The sequence below is a fragment of the Martes martes genome (genome assembly GCF_963455335.1).
Source record: "Martes martes genome assembly, chromosome: 13".
Taxonomy (NCBI): Eukaryota; Metazoa; Chordata; class Mammalia; order Carnivora; family Mustelidae; genus Martes; species Martes martes.
In genome coordinates, this window is record NC_137901.1 from 7,919,399 (window position 1) to 7,931,849 (window position 12,451).

Sequence of the window (12,451 nt, forward strand, 5' to 3'; positions counted from 1 at the left end):
TTCTATTGAGGTAGACTAATATCAAGCAAACAACCCCAAACCCGTTACCGTCTCCTTCAAATTAGGGAAAAGCATTAGTAATAACCACGGGTTATCATTGTATGAATCATATGTTATATAAGCTTTAGATACACAGTATCTAGAAAGGAACCAAAAAGGACAAATATGATCTCTTTTCTTGAGTCATCAGCAATGACCTGAACTATCTGAGAGATCATAATGCTCCAAATCCCATTCATAAATTCAACCTAAATGCACCATTAAATATAACAAATAAATATTATTGTTTAAAATGTCAAGCACCATAATATAACATTTCCGGGGATATAATGCCTTTTGGATCTCCGTACAATTTACATTGCTGTTGAAGAACTAGGAAGGAGAAATGCCACGTGAAGGATGGAATTATATTTTTATAAACTATGTTGATTTTACCTGAGATACCAAATAGCACCCATATCAGTCTAGGTTGTGCACAATATTACAAGTAGCAGTGGGCGTTCTTTCTTATCAAATACCTAGATGTCCCATTTACAAATTGTAAATTTATAGCAATTTACTTCCGTTAAGTTTCCCTGTCAGAACTCTCAATGCCTCATGCCATCTCAGTGGTTCAAATGCTATTCCTCCTCTGTATTGAGAAAGAAGATCAGACATGGTGGGGAAGGAGGTAGGAGAGCTAAGTAGAATATCTACAAAATACCTCTGTAGCATTCTTTCTTTAGATTCTATTGCCAAGAGTGAGGGTTATTTCTGGTTAGTGGCTTTAGTATTTATTGTTTTGGACATCAAACTCTGTCTCTATATTTAGCTCCCTGAAATATAATTACTAAAAAAACCCATAAACTTCAAAAACAGTAGGCTAACTAAAATAATTTTTTAAATAATTTAAATACTGGAAGAAGAAAGGGTTTACTAAGTCAAGGGATATTGGCTGAATATCACAGACAGATTGTACCTGCTTCGTGACTTGAAATGCATACTTCTTCCCTAAATGGCAAACTCCTTAGAGGAGAGCTCAACTCCTGCTCATTTTGAATTCTTAGCTCTTAGAAGATTCAGACGATGGTTTTAAAATTAAATTTTGAAATAGCATTTTCTCTTTTGGCTACCTTATATCCAAAGTTTGCAAATATTTGGAAGATTATAAGGTACATAGAACGGAGCTCTGTAATTCACACATGCAGAGAAAGTGGGTAACTGCATATTTGTCTTCTGCTCAAGTTTGTGTCAAGAAAGGAGTTGGGAATTTTAGAGAACGTGGTTTAAAACATTTATGCAATTCAAATAACGGGAGCTAATTTTGGAGCTATGTTCGACAACCCTGTCTAATAATTTCCTAGGATTAAAAAAAAGCAGAAAAGGCAAAAAAAGGGAGAAATTCAGAGACAGCTTGGAGAAAGGGATTTAGGAAGCTGGGGAGGCTAGTCTCTCTCGCCTTCCCTAACCCCTAATTTCTTGCTATCTCATGTCTTCTGGGCAAAGCCAAGTACCCATTTGCTGTCAGAGCTCCTGCCTGACACTGATGTGTATCAAAAAGTGGGCAAGAACCAAAAGCGAGGAGATGTCGCATGCCCTTGACTCATGTTTTGTAAGCAGCAAGCCTTCAGTAAGTAGTTAGTGGTTGACTGGCCTTGGAGATCCTATAAAGCAGTAGCCTGAAACACCAAGATATTAGGATAATTCATATTTTCATGAATGCTTAGATATCCTATCTAGGTCTTGCTCAAACATATTTATTTTTCTAATTCACCATATGGATATCAAAATTAGGCAAATTTGCCTAATGTTTTTCTTGACTCATTTAGAAATAAGGATAGCAGTTTTGCCATTTGGGGAGATTTTTGGTTTTGTTTTTCTTCGTTATATTACAAAAATAGCAGAGCCATTGCTCCTGGGCCGTGCCCTGTGGCAGGCACTTATTAAATATCTTCTTTGATGTTGGCTCCAAACTTATACAAACTTTTGTACTTTTCATAGTCCTCATGACTTTAAGAGGAAGAAGAAAAAGAGGAAGAAGTTCACATCACCAGCTTGTTATGAAAGGGGCACCAAAAATTCATATCCAGGGGAAGCAGGGTTTCGTTCCACATTGACAAAGAAGGGCCCCCTCACTGCCCCTTGTGTTCCAAGCTTCTCCCAGCTGATAGGTCTGAAAGCTCTCATACGGTTGTCATCGCCTCCTTCAAATGCATGACTTTGGCCAGACCTACCGCAGCTGGACATTCCAGCCGCATGCCTGCTCCGTGCAGGTGAACTCACCCACTCTGATGTCTCTGATCATGGAAGACAGACGGAAGCTTTGGACTCTCTTTAAAGACATGACCCTACAAAAGGAAAAACACTCCTCACAAATTAATCTAGTGAACTAACAACAAATGCCCACTTAATATCTAAAGATTAAGTTTGAGAAACAGATGCAAATAGGTCTAAATCCTGGTGACAAGAGGTTCAATACCACGGGATGGAAAATCAGAAAGTCGTCAAGATCTGGTGTGGTCATGACTGTACACATTTCACCTTTGGGGTGAAGTCTTTGTCTACCAAATGTTCATTTTCAGTAATTTTCTTTGGTTATTAAAGGGCAAGCACAGTGCTGGAGGGAAAGATGTTTTCCAGTTTGTGACACTGAAAGCCACTTAAAAACTCTGGATGTCACTTCACTGAAAATAAAAGTATTGATCACCAGTGCCTGTGTCAACATTAATATTCTATCATTCCACCAAGCCCAGTCACTCTAATAAAAATTATTTAACATAGGATTAGGAAAACACTGGGAGTGCATAATAAGTTCTCAGTAATCTTACATTTAATAAAGGGCCTTCTTTTACTTTATTTTGAAAATATCAAGCCAAGGAATGAAGGAATAAGTGACATTTTAAAGGTTAGCAGATTATGACTGTCAGAATCCTGTTTAATTACATAGTTACAGTTCATCACATAATAATAAAAATATAAGGAAATCATAATATAGTGAACAATATTAAATAACTCATGGGTAAAAACCATCAATACAGATGTTCAAAAATCTCAATCATGCAAAGTTGTGGTGTAAAGCAGTATTTCTGGACTGCTTTTTTTCCGGTAATGGAGGATTACTTAAATTACTGTAAATCACCCTCCTTGTAGCCATATCAATTGTAAATTTCTTAGAATTATGAGGAAGACATTAACAACAATTCATTAGGTGTACCTACCAAGGATTGAGATACAGAAACTATGAATTCAGAAGGTAATTCTTATATTATGTATTTCATGTGTTTTTACCAAGGGGGAAAAATCACACAGACAGATTTAAAAATAATTTAATTTCCTAATTTTATTATTGCCTCATTTTTATAATAGTTTATGTTCTGCCAGAAATTCACATTTAGGTTCTAGGGACAGCTGTTCCTTTGCATCCCGTTCCAAAAGGTGGCTCAACTAGTATTTAAGTACAGACGTCCCCAAACTGTTATTTATCCGGAGTAGATTGTGATGAAAAATAAAGTCAAATCATATGATTTCCAGTAGAAGCAAACTGGGTAATGGATATTTTATTTCTTAACAAGGGCCTAGCATCCAAAGTTATTTTTATCAAAATAATCATAAACATTATATTTAATCAATGACAAATGACATCCCTTTACAGTAGAAGACTTCACAAAGTATATATAAATTAAAAGAATTTACAGAAAGCAAACATATAACACATAATATATTTTGAAGATTTGTAAGGATAAGGATTTTGAAAGGTGGGTTAATTCTGGGTGGACCTAGGAAAAAGGTAACAAATGTAACACATACAGAGTAGGTCAAAAGTAAAAAAAAGTGTATGTGTGTGTGCGTGTGTGTGTGTGTGTGTGTGTGTGGTGTTAGGGTTTAGTGCAGAGAAGATACAAGGGGGCTTCTGCAGGTCCTGATTCTCTCATCTGCCTTAAAGATGATACCGGCTTTTATGCTCATTTATTGTCAGGGAGTAGACGGATTCATTGTTGTGATTTATATTCTGCCTGTTATTACCAAAGTAATATAGAGTGCCTCATAACTGGAAGGAACCTCTATTCTCTATTTTAGGTCTTCACGAAAATTGAGAGCTCCCTTTCCCCCATTGAACCCACTGATACACACACACACATATATATATATAAGAATAAGCATTGGTCTTTGAATTATGCAGTAGATACGTAAGTCTGAATTTGATTAGTCACATGATTTCATATTGACCTATACCATGCTAATTTTTGATTTATATGGAATTTCAAGATGCTACTGCCATTCTAGTCTTCATTTTCCCTGCCTTTCAGCCCATTTGTCAAATAGTGAACAATATTGGAACACCAGAGAAACCCTCTTACATTGTTTTCAAGAGAAAATCTGTCGTGATTTTTGGAAAAAAAACTAAGTCATGATTTCAATCTTCTTTTCCCAAACTTAGGCTTTTAAATTTCAGATTTCCAAAAAATAAGCAAGTCTTATGAAGCTATAGATCTCTTGGGTGAATGAAGGTAGCAGTCAGATCCCAATACGAACTGCATGGCCTGGTCACGGTAGACCCCAGTCCCGCTCAGTGCAGTATTCTCTGTCCACAGAAAGGGCTGATTTTATGCTCTCTTTCAGTCTAAAATCGTCCCAAGAGTAGAGAACAGACAGAGAAAGTGAATCGTATCAACAATTAAAACTAGCCCCAAATAACTACTAAAAAATTTAAAATTATTCATTCTTCTTAAAATTGGAATACGGAATATAGGGTAGTAGGCATAGAAGAGGAGGCAAAACAAAAACAGAATCACTAGAAGGAAATTATAGTATTTCTCTGACAAATGTACTTTTCCTCTCCTTTAAATGTTTGCATGATATTAAAATCGTAAACTAGGGAAAAGTGTATGAAAATCGTGAGTAAAATGTGGTTTTCATACTACTTGGTAACTTTAACTGATTTCTTATTTATCTAGGCTTCAGTTAATTTAAATAATTGTCTCCTGAAGTGTATTAAAAAACTTGATATGTAAGCTATTTTATTGTTAACAAAAGGTCATTTCCCAATTCCAACTGAAAATGGAAGCTTTTTGAAGTTCACAAGAAACAAAATGTGAGCCCAATGTTATTATCTAAACATATTGTGACAAACACCATAAAGAATTAAGCCAAAATACTACAGGGAGATAAAATAATAATAAAATCATAATCATGATTACAACATGATGAATCAGTAGGAATACAAACCATACCCACTTATTTTTTTTTAGTTTGACTATCACTTTAGAATAAGTAAGTTTGAATTTCCAATGAAGAACTGGTGACAATTGTAAGAAGAATACAGTTTATGCCAATCATTCATGACCTACAGGTTTAAGGAGTTGTCTCATCAAGTCTCTCTACTGACACAGTTAGTGCTGTGTCCAGGAATGGTTAGAACATCGGAAAAACCCGAGGAGACACTCAAATGTTATGCGAGGGCCCATTTACTTAGAGGCCATGTGGCATTTCTCAACCCCCACTGCATCTAAATGGGACACAAGATGGAGTCAAGGAAATTAGCTCTGGCCCAGGAGCCTGGAACTGGGCACAACTGTTCCTGATTGTTTCTTTGCCTTGAATAAATGACAACATTCATGGGCTGGGGTTTCCTCCTGAGTAGAATGTGAAGTGGGACCTTTATTCCACACAATTGCTTCCAGAGCTAGCTGGCATTCTGCCCGTCTAGAAAATGTGCCCAACATCTCAGGATACGTCCATGAGAGTCTGTAAACTAGCTACTGCCTCAACACGCTGTAGTAATTGGAGAAGTGATACAACAAAGATTCACATTCTTGAGAAAGAAAGTAAGGACTTGTGATAGTTTCAGGGAGAAAAAGGCGGGCTAGTTTTGCAAAAACATTCACAGAGAATGCACACATGGGGCTGTGGCTCTCTAATGACATCCTTAGCCCTCAGCCCAGATAACATGCCTTCATTTGGAAACTCAAATGAAGTTGACCATACAAAAGTAATCCTTGGGTTACCCAAGAGACACTTTACCATGGGCATTTTGTTACACACTCCTTCGTGTTTGATAATTTCCACTAAACCCGAGGAAGCATGCTTATTGGTTATGTGTTGTCTTTCTGCAGTCACTTCAAAATGTGGCACAACTGTTGTCTTCCTGCAACTGCATGCTGGGTACCAGGTGGAGCTGGGCAAGGAGACCAACTCTGTGACATGGAACTGAGGTTAGGGTGTCAAGAAAATAGGGTCTTAGTGCTACTTTGGACATTTCACTGGAGTCTTTATAGTTCTATCCAAATTGCTGCCCTCCTGAGTAGGTCCCTTGCTCCTTCTCTGCCCCCTCCATGGGCTATTGTTCTCCATACATTTCATAGGCTAGAAACTCATCTGTGTGGCACATCGCCTAGTATTATATTAATGGAAATAGAGTGACCCATTTTTATCTATTTGAAGAAGGCCAAGGTTGAGGAGTTGTAAAGTATGGTATGTGACTGATAGAGCAATTTGAAATTTCCAGATAACCGATGGACATGATATGTTCATAGAATTGGAGAAAAGTGTATCATTTTCACCTTGAGCAGCTTTTAGTACAATATTTGTTATAAGACAACGTGTTAAAGGCCTAAAGCTTAGCGTCACTGAATGTATATTGCCCATTTACTGTGCTGTGGTATAATCATCAAAACTGGACTACAAATTTTTTTATAAGAATATAATTTGCTTAGCTTGTTTTCACCGTAGCATTAAGTTTGATTTCAGTAAGTGGCTCAAGTAATCTAGGAGTTAGGGTACTCATGCTTTTTTACAAAGTTTTCTGAGATATTGGCCAAAGAACGAGGGGCAGACATCAATTTTTATGATATGTTTTTCTCTACTCTAAAGATACCACATGCAGTAAATAAATTGGATCTGTAAAAACTATTAACATTGTAATATTATTTACCAGTCCACTGTTTCTATATTGGACAGAAAGAATTAGTGGTTGACCATTTTATAGGTGATAAATGATTTTCAAACATAATTGCCCAATGAAGACAGAGAAAAATCGTACAAGATACTAGGACTAGTACTCTAGTTACTACTTGGTGAAAAAAAGTGAGGTTTACTTTTAATAAATAGTTTCACTTTATTTCACATGCTCCATCAAACGGTATCTTCCCTAGTATATAAGTAAATATACATTTCTTATTTCATTAAGTTCATATTGTGGCAGTGGCCAGAACCTATTGATTCATAAATATCAGCGACCTGCATAAATAAATCAGTTCTGAGTGCCTATTACTCATTCAACGAAAAAGCGAAGAATGTGTTTTCTTTTTCCTCCACCAGTATGGTACACTACTGGGTCAACCTTATTTTATACTTTTAAACACTTCAAAGATAAGGTCAGGTATTGGTCGTGGGTGCAACGATTAATATTTTCAGAAGAAATTTCGGGGATGTAAGAAATAACCCCTCCCCCTCCTGCGCATCATCTTTTCGTGAAAACTGCGAACACCCTCCAGGCTTTCTCTGCTCTCAGAAGAGCCTTCGTTACTTGGATCAAGGTCCCTCACCACTGCTCTCTTCCCAGCCAATGTGGAAACTGTGACCGTCTTCACTCACCTGCCTAAATATGGGTGGAACCCCGAGTGAGTCACTTTCAGAAGGAGCCGAAGGATGTCTTTGGTTCAGAGCAATCCCAATGGCAGGAAAGATATGATACAATTTCTGAGGGAGAAAAATGACTTGCAAGGTGTAGAGGTATCTTCAGTCAAAAACCTATGAGCTCGAGTGCATTGAATATGTGTCTATGTTCATTCTAATTGCTCCAATGAAATTGGTTTTATGAAGTTCCAGGAGAATGGTATGGTAACTTTTCTTTCATCTTTGGTTTTTGTAGAAGATTTATTTGCTCGTCATTTTTATTACAATGCACACTGCCTCATGTCAAGTGTATTAGGCTAATATCAATCCTCCTATCTGTTCGGTTAGCAATTTTATCTGAGCTACAATTATGAGTACAGATGGAGGCGTATGCTAGAATAAATCTCCAAAAATGTACCAGGAGAGACTTCATAGCATTATCCTTGTTGGGATGAGATTGGGTTAAAGACTTGGGGAGGAAATTTCTCTCACACACTCTTGTAACAAGCTCATTTTCAGAATGACCTGGCCCAAGATTTGCCTGATCTTTGGTATCTCCTCAGTTATGCTCACGGGTAATGATCACAAGCGAATGGTGTTCTGGAAGCAATTTCAGGCAGGCATCCTGTTTTCCGCCAGACACAAGAGCAGACTCATCTAATTAGCAGGGTCCCCGCCCCCCACCCCGGACTCGCTATCTGTGCTTCTCGCACATTAATGAGCTGAGACATGAACCAGGAGCCCTGAGGCCCTTTCCCCACAAGTCCCGTGTAGAAACTGTGGTCTCTAAGCAGAGCTCGACCGAGTGAGCCGCCGAGAGGCTTGCTCTGAGTGTGGCACCACCAGGAGCTGTGCGCGGATGGTCTCAGTGGGGGGCTGCTCTGGTGTGGTTTACAAAGGGCATTTCGGAAGCAAATGCCGAGGCGCTCAGTGATTCAGAGGCGTGTGACCCCGCCAGCTGGGATCTTAGGGAAGACTGGGTCATCATCAGGAACCTGGCATCCGCTTTTCTGCTGTGTCAGCAAAATTCACAGCACAGAGAGTTTGAGTAATTTTTTTTTTTTTTATCCCTGAAAGCTTAAGATAATTATTTTTCACAGCCACGTGAACTCTTATGATTAGCATCTTGATGGGGTGTTCATACTTATCGGAGAGGTTCAGAGAGGCTAGGTAGGTGCTCTAAGTGTAAATGCATCTAGGAGGGACCCAGAACCATTTCTACTCAGTAGTAATTCTCTGAAATGAATGTGCAATCTGCATTCAAGCTACGGATAGAGAAAAGAAAGAAAAAGTCTTATTATAGATCAGCAAGACGGGTACCCCTTCAACAGACTGACTTCAACAGTTCAAAGAATTTTGCTATTAAGAAAAAACAAATCAGGCTTTTCTCTTCCGTGATCTGGGCTCACTGCACTTTACACTCCACTTGCGGTGTTTGCGGGCTCGCCGTCTTAGGCACGTGGCACCAGGTAAATCGGGCGGAATGATTTTTATTTTTACTTGAATAAACTTCAAAATGAAGGACAAAAATATCTTTGCTGACCCTAAATAAATGATCCAAATTCTTTAGATCACGTGGAAGCCAACCACTCGCTTCCCTTTAAACTCAGTAGGTTTGTCATGAATGTCAGAGATGAAAAAAATTATACTTGATCCGTTTTCGCTTACAATCCCAGCCAACCGTGTCCATTAAAAAGAAAGGAAAGCCTAGCAAAGCCTGGTTACACACTAAATCACAAGTGCCCAGTGGCTTTTGAGAATGGCATCTACAAAATCTTAAATAATTAACATCTACGATCCTGTGCCCATGGTTCTCCCGACGGTAAAACAGCTGAGTTCTTTCTGGGTATCATATATATACTTTCCATCTCTTTCTTAAAAAACGGTTTCCCATTTAAAATCTTGTTTTTACTTGAGGGTAAATGGAGGCAGGTGGGCGATCACACCCGATCTCCCTCACGTAGCTCAGAGGAATGGCCAAAGAGACAAACATTGTCACCAAGGGGATACTAACCAGAAAGACGGCATGGCAACACGACGGGTAGGACAGCTAGAACGGTTCTCTGGTTTTCGTTTTCGAGCACGTCCCCCCTTCTCACATATTCATTTATACTTGTCAGAGGAGCAGACTTGACTACGTAAATACTTTTGCTAATAAGAAGCCTTTTTTTTTTTTTACAGCACTATTTAAAAAATAGCTATTCAACATAACAACCTTAATGTTAATGCACCAAATTACAGTTTTCAACAATGTAAGTGAGCATAGCCTGTCACCCTCAGCACACATCTGGTATGTACTTGTTAGACACAGATGGATACGGCGGTCTCCGTATCTGTTTGTCTACAGATGCACACACACACACGCACGCACACACACAGCAGAGCTCCAAGACCCTGCTCAGCAGTGCGTTCTAGATCTCGGGTTCCCTGCACTGTCACTGGGGCTTATTTATATGGAGAGTCATGATGCCATTTGTAGGCCTTGCTGGATGTGTCTCCATCCGAACCTTCCATGCCACAGAGCTTGCGGTGGGTGACGTTATGTCTAAGGACAGACCCCGTCACGGGACGGGAGGGCTGAGCCACGAGGACAGGGGTCATGCCCACCCCCACACGCACCACCCGGTGTGGGCCACTTTCCAGGGTGCCCAGAACCAAAGAATTTCATTTAAATGACTGTTGCTACGGTTTGGAGTCTTATTTTTGTAAAACATAGATTCCCCACTCCCCCCAACCCCCAAGAAATTCAATAAATAAAGACTTAGCCACAGAGTCAAGGAAGCAGAACTCCAGTCTGTAACCTTCCCCTGGGACCGGGGCTAGACCCGCCCGGCTTGCATTTCAGCCGCGACCGGTGTTCCAGGAGGCTGAGGGGCGGCGGCCCCGGCGGCAGGTGCGGACCAACCGGCTCCGGGCGGCAGCGGCTCTCCGACTGTCACTGAATGAGGCTGGAGCTGGAGCTGAACCCGTAGCTGCCCGCCCGGGACAGAGCCTGCGTCTCTTCGCTCTGCTCCGAGGCGTAGCTGGGAAACGTCTGTGCGCGCGACATCTTCGAGGAGGCGAACCCGTGGCCTGCGAGAAGGGAAGGAAGGAGAGGCGCGCTGAGAGACAGATCCAGAGAAGCAAAGGGGTCGATTGAAAAAACAAAACCCCAAACAACAACAAGCAAACAAGGCCGATGCCCGCACATCCTCCCAAGCGAGCTCCAGGTAAGGACACAGGTGCGGGACGCGGACAGCTCTGGTGCTTTCTTCCTCTTGGAGTTAAAAATGCATTCACAGGGCTCAAGAGTTTCAAGCGTGTCTTGTCAAGCATTCGGATGCCAGGGAGCTGGGTACGCTTTCTAGAGATCTCAAACTTCTAGTAGCCTCCAGCTATTGGAACAAAAGCAGAAAAGCTTTTGGGGGGGGGGGAGCTGTTTTTGATGGAGAGCCTGTGAGCTGCATTCTTTTCTTCTGTGCTCACTTTCGGCCCACAAAAGCAAATTACATACTTTCTTGAAACCTTTTCTGAGCCGGCAAATTACGCTGTATCCCAACCAGTAACCATCAATTAGCAAGAAGAGCTTTCACAATTGGGGACATCAAGGCCCCGACTTCTCCTGTCGGGTTTGTGAGTAACTGAACCCACTTGGCGATATGATGAACCGAAACAATAAACTTTTATGGTTACTAAAATGGCCGGAAAGTTGAATTTTCTAGAAAATAGATTTAAGGAAAATTCTATCTATGCTTTTGGGAGTTCGGACGCATCCCTGAAATGAAACATTTGTCTAATGCAAAAGGAAACAGAGGTGACCACCGAGGAGCTTGTCAGAATGCCGACAAGAGAGGGAGGAAACATCACCCTTATCCGGGGGCCTCCGCGGCCTTTTCTTAACCAGAAATTGATTGTTCTTCGTGCTTGAGACTGAGCTTAGTGAGCAGAGGACACTGGATCTGGTGTGCTCTGTCCTTCCAGAGTGTCTGTCTCAGCCAAAGGAAAAGATGTTTCGAGCCTGATTGGCAATGTTTCTGGTGTCTGTCAGGAGGGATGGAGGCCAGACAGTCCACTCCCACAGAGATGACGAACATCTCGTCCTTCTCCTCCATGAGGTCCTGCGCCTAAAGCCAGTTTCATCATCAGGTGAGTGTGGTGACTTGGAAAACATCCGTGCAGTGTCGGAAGCTTGGGGTCCAGGGAGAAATGCAAATGAATTGGGTAATAAAAGGCTAATTGAACTGGTAGAACCACTTAAGGTTAAAAAATTGTGAGAGTGAAATCTTGCTTTTTACATAAAAATCACTTTCAATTCACTGTTGGCCTAATTCCCTTGCAGATTAAGTCTCCCGGGAGCAGATTAGGGGAGGAGGGAGATGTGGGCGTTTCCTCTTTGCCTTGCCCTCCCACAGCTCCTGGGGTTTGGCCAGCCCCGCCTCCTTCTAAGCTTCTGGACCTTTCTGCTCCCCCCTGCCTCTCCCAGGGTGCCCTAACCACATTTCCACTCTTTGCTCCTTGCCTCTGCAGGTAGGAATGCTGCCCACTGTTGCCCGTCCTTCACAATTCCTTGTTGGTTCCGTCCCTTCCCTCCCAGGTAAATAGTCCTTTAAAGTCTTTTAAATTCCCATCTGGTTGTCTTCTCTGTCATGTAGGACCCTGATGCTGCAAGGAGGAACGCTGGATCTGGGAAGAGGCAGAAAAGTGGAGAAGTGAGGGGACCTAGGGTGAAGTCAGGGGTGGGAACTCGGAGCTAATAGACCAGATCCGCACGCCACTTCTGCTATTTGTAGGAGTAACCAACCTTGTGAGCCTCATTTTGTCTCTTGGGTTCTGGGTTTCCTTAGCTGCAAATTCTGGATGACGTGAGTGCTGCTGTATG

General features: G+C 41.1%; 1 protein-coding gene across 1 annotated transcript in view; it reads right to left on the minus strand.

Moving 5' to 3' along the window:
- Nucleotides 1-8,661: 8,661 nt before the first annotated feature.
- DOK6 (docking protein 6) overlaps nt 8,662-12,451 on the minus strand; it is a 374,630-nt gene continuing 370,840 nt past the window's right edge. The window contains exon 8 of the mRNA XM_080822172.1: nt 8,662-10,665. Within this exon, the coding sequence (XP_080678298.1) occupies nt 10,529-10,665 (137 nt within the window). The 3' untranslated portion in view covers nt 8,662-10,528. The remainder of the gene's footprint in view (nt 10,666-12,451) is intronic.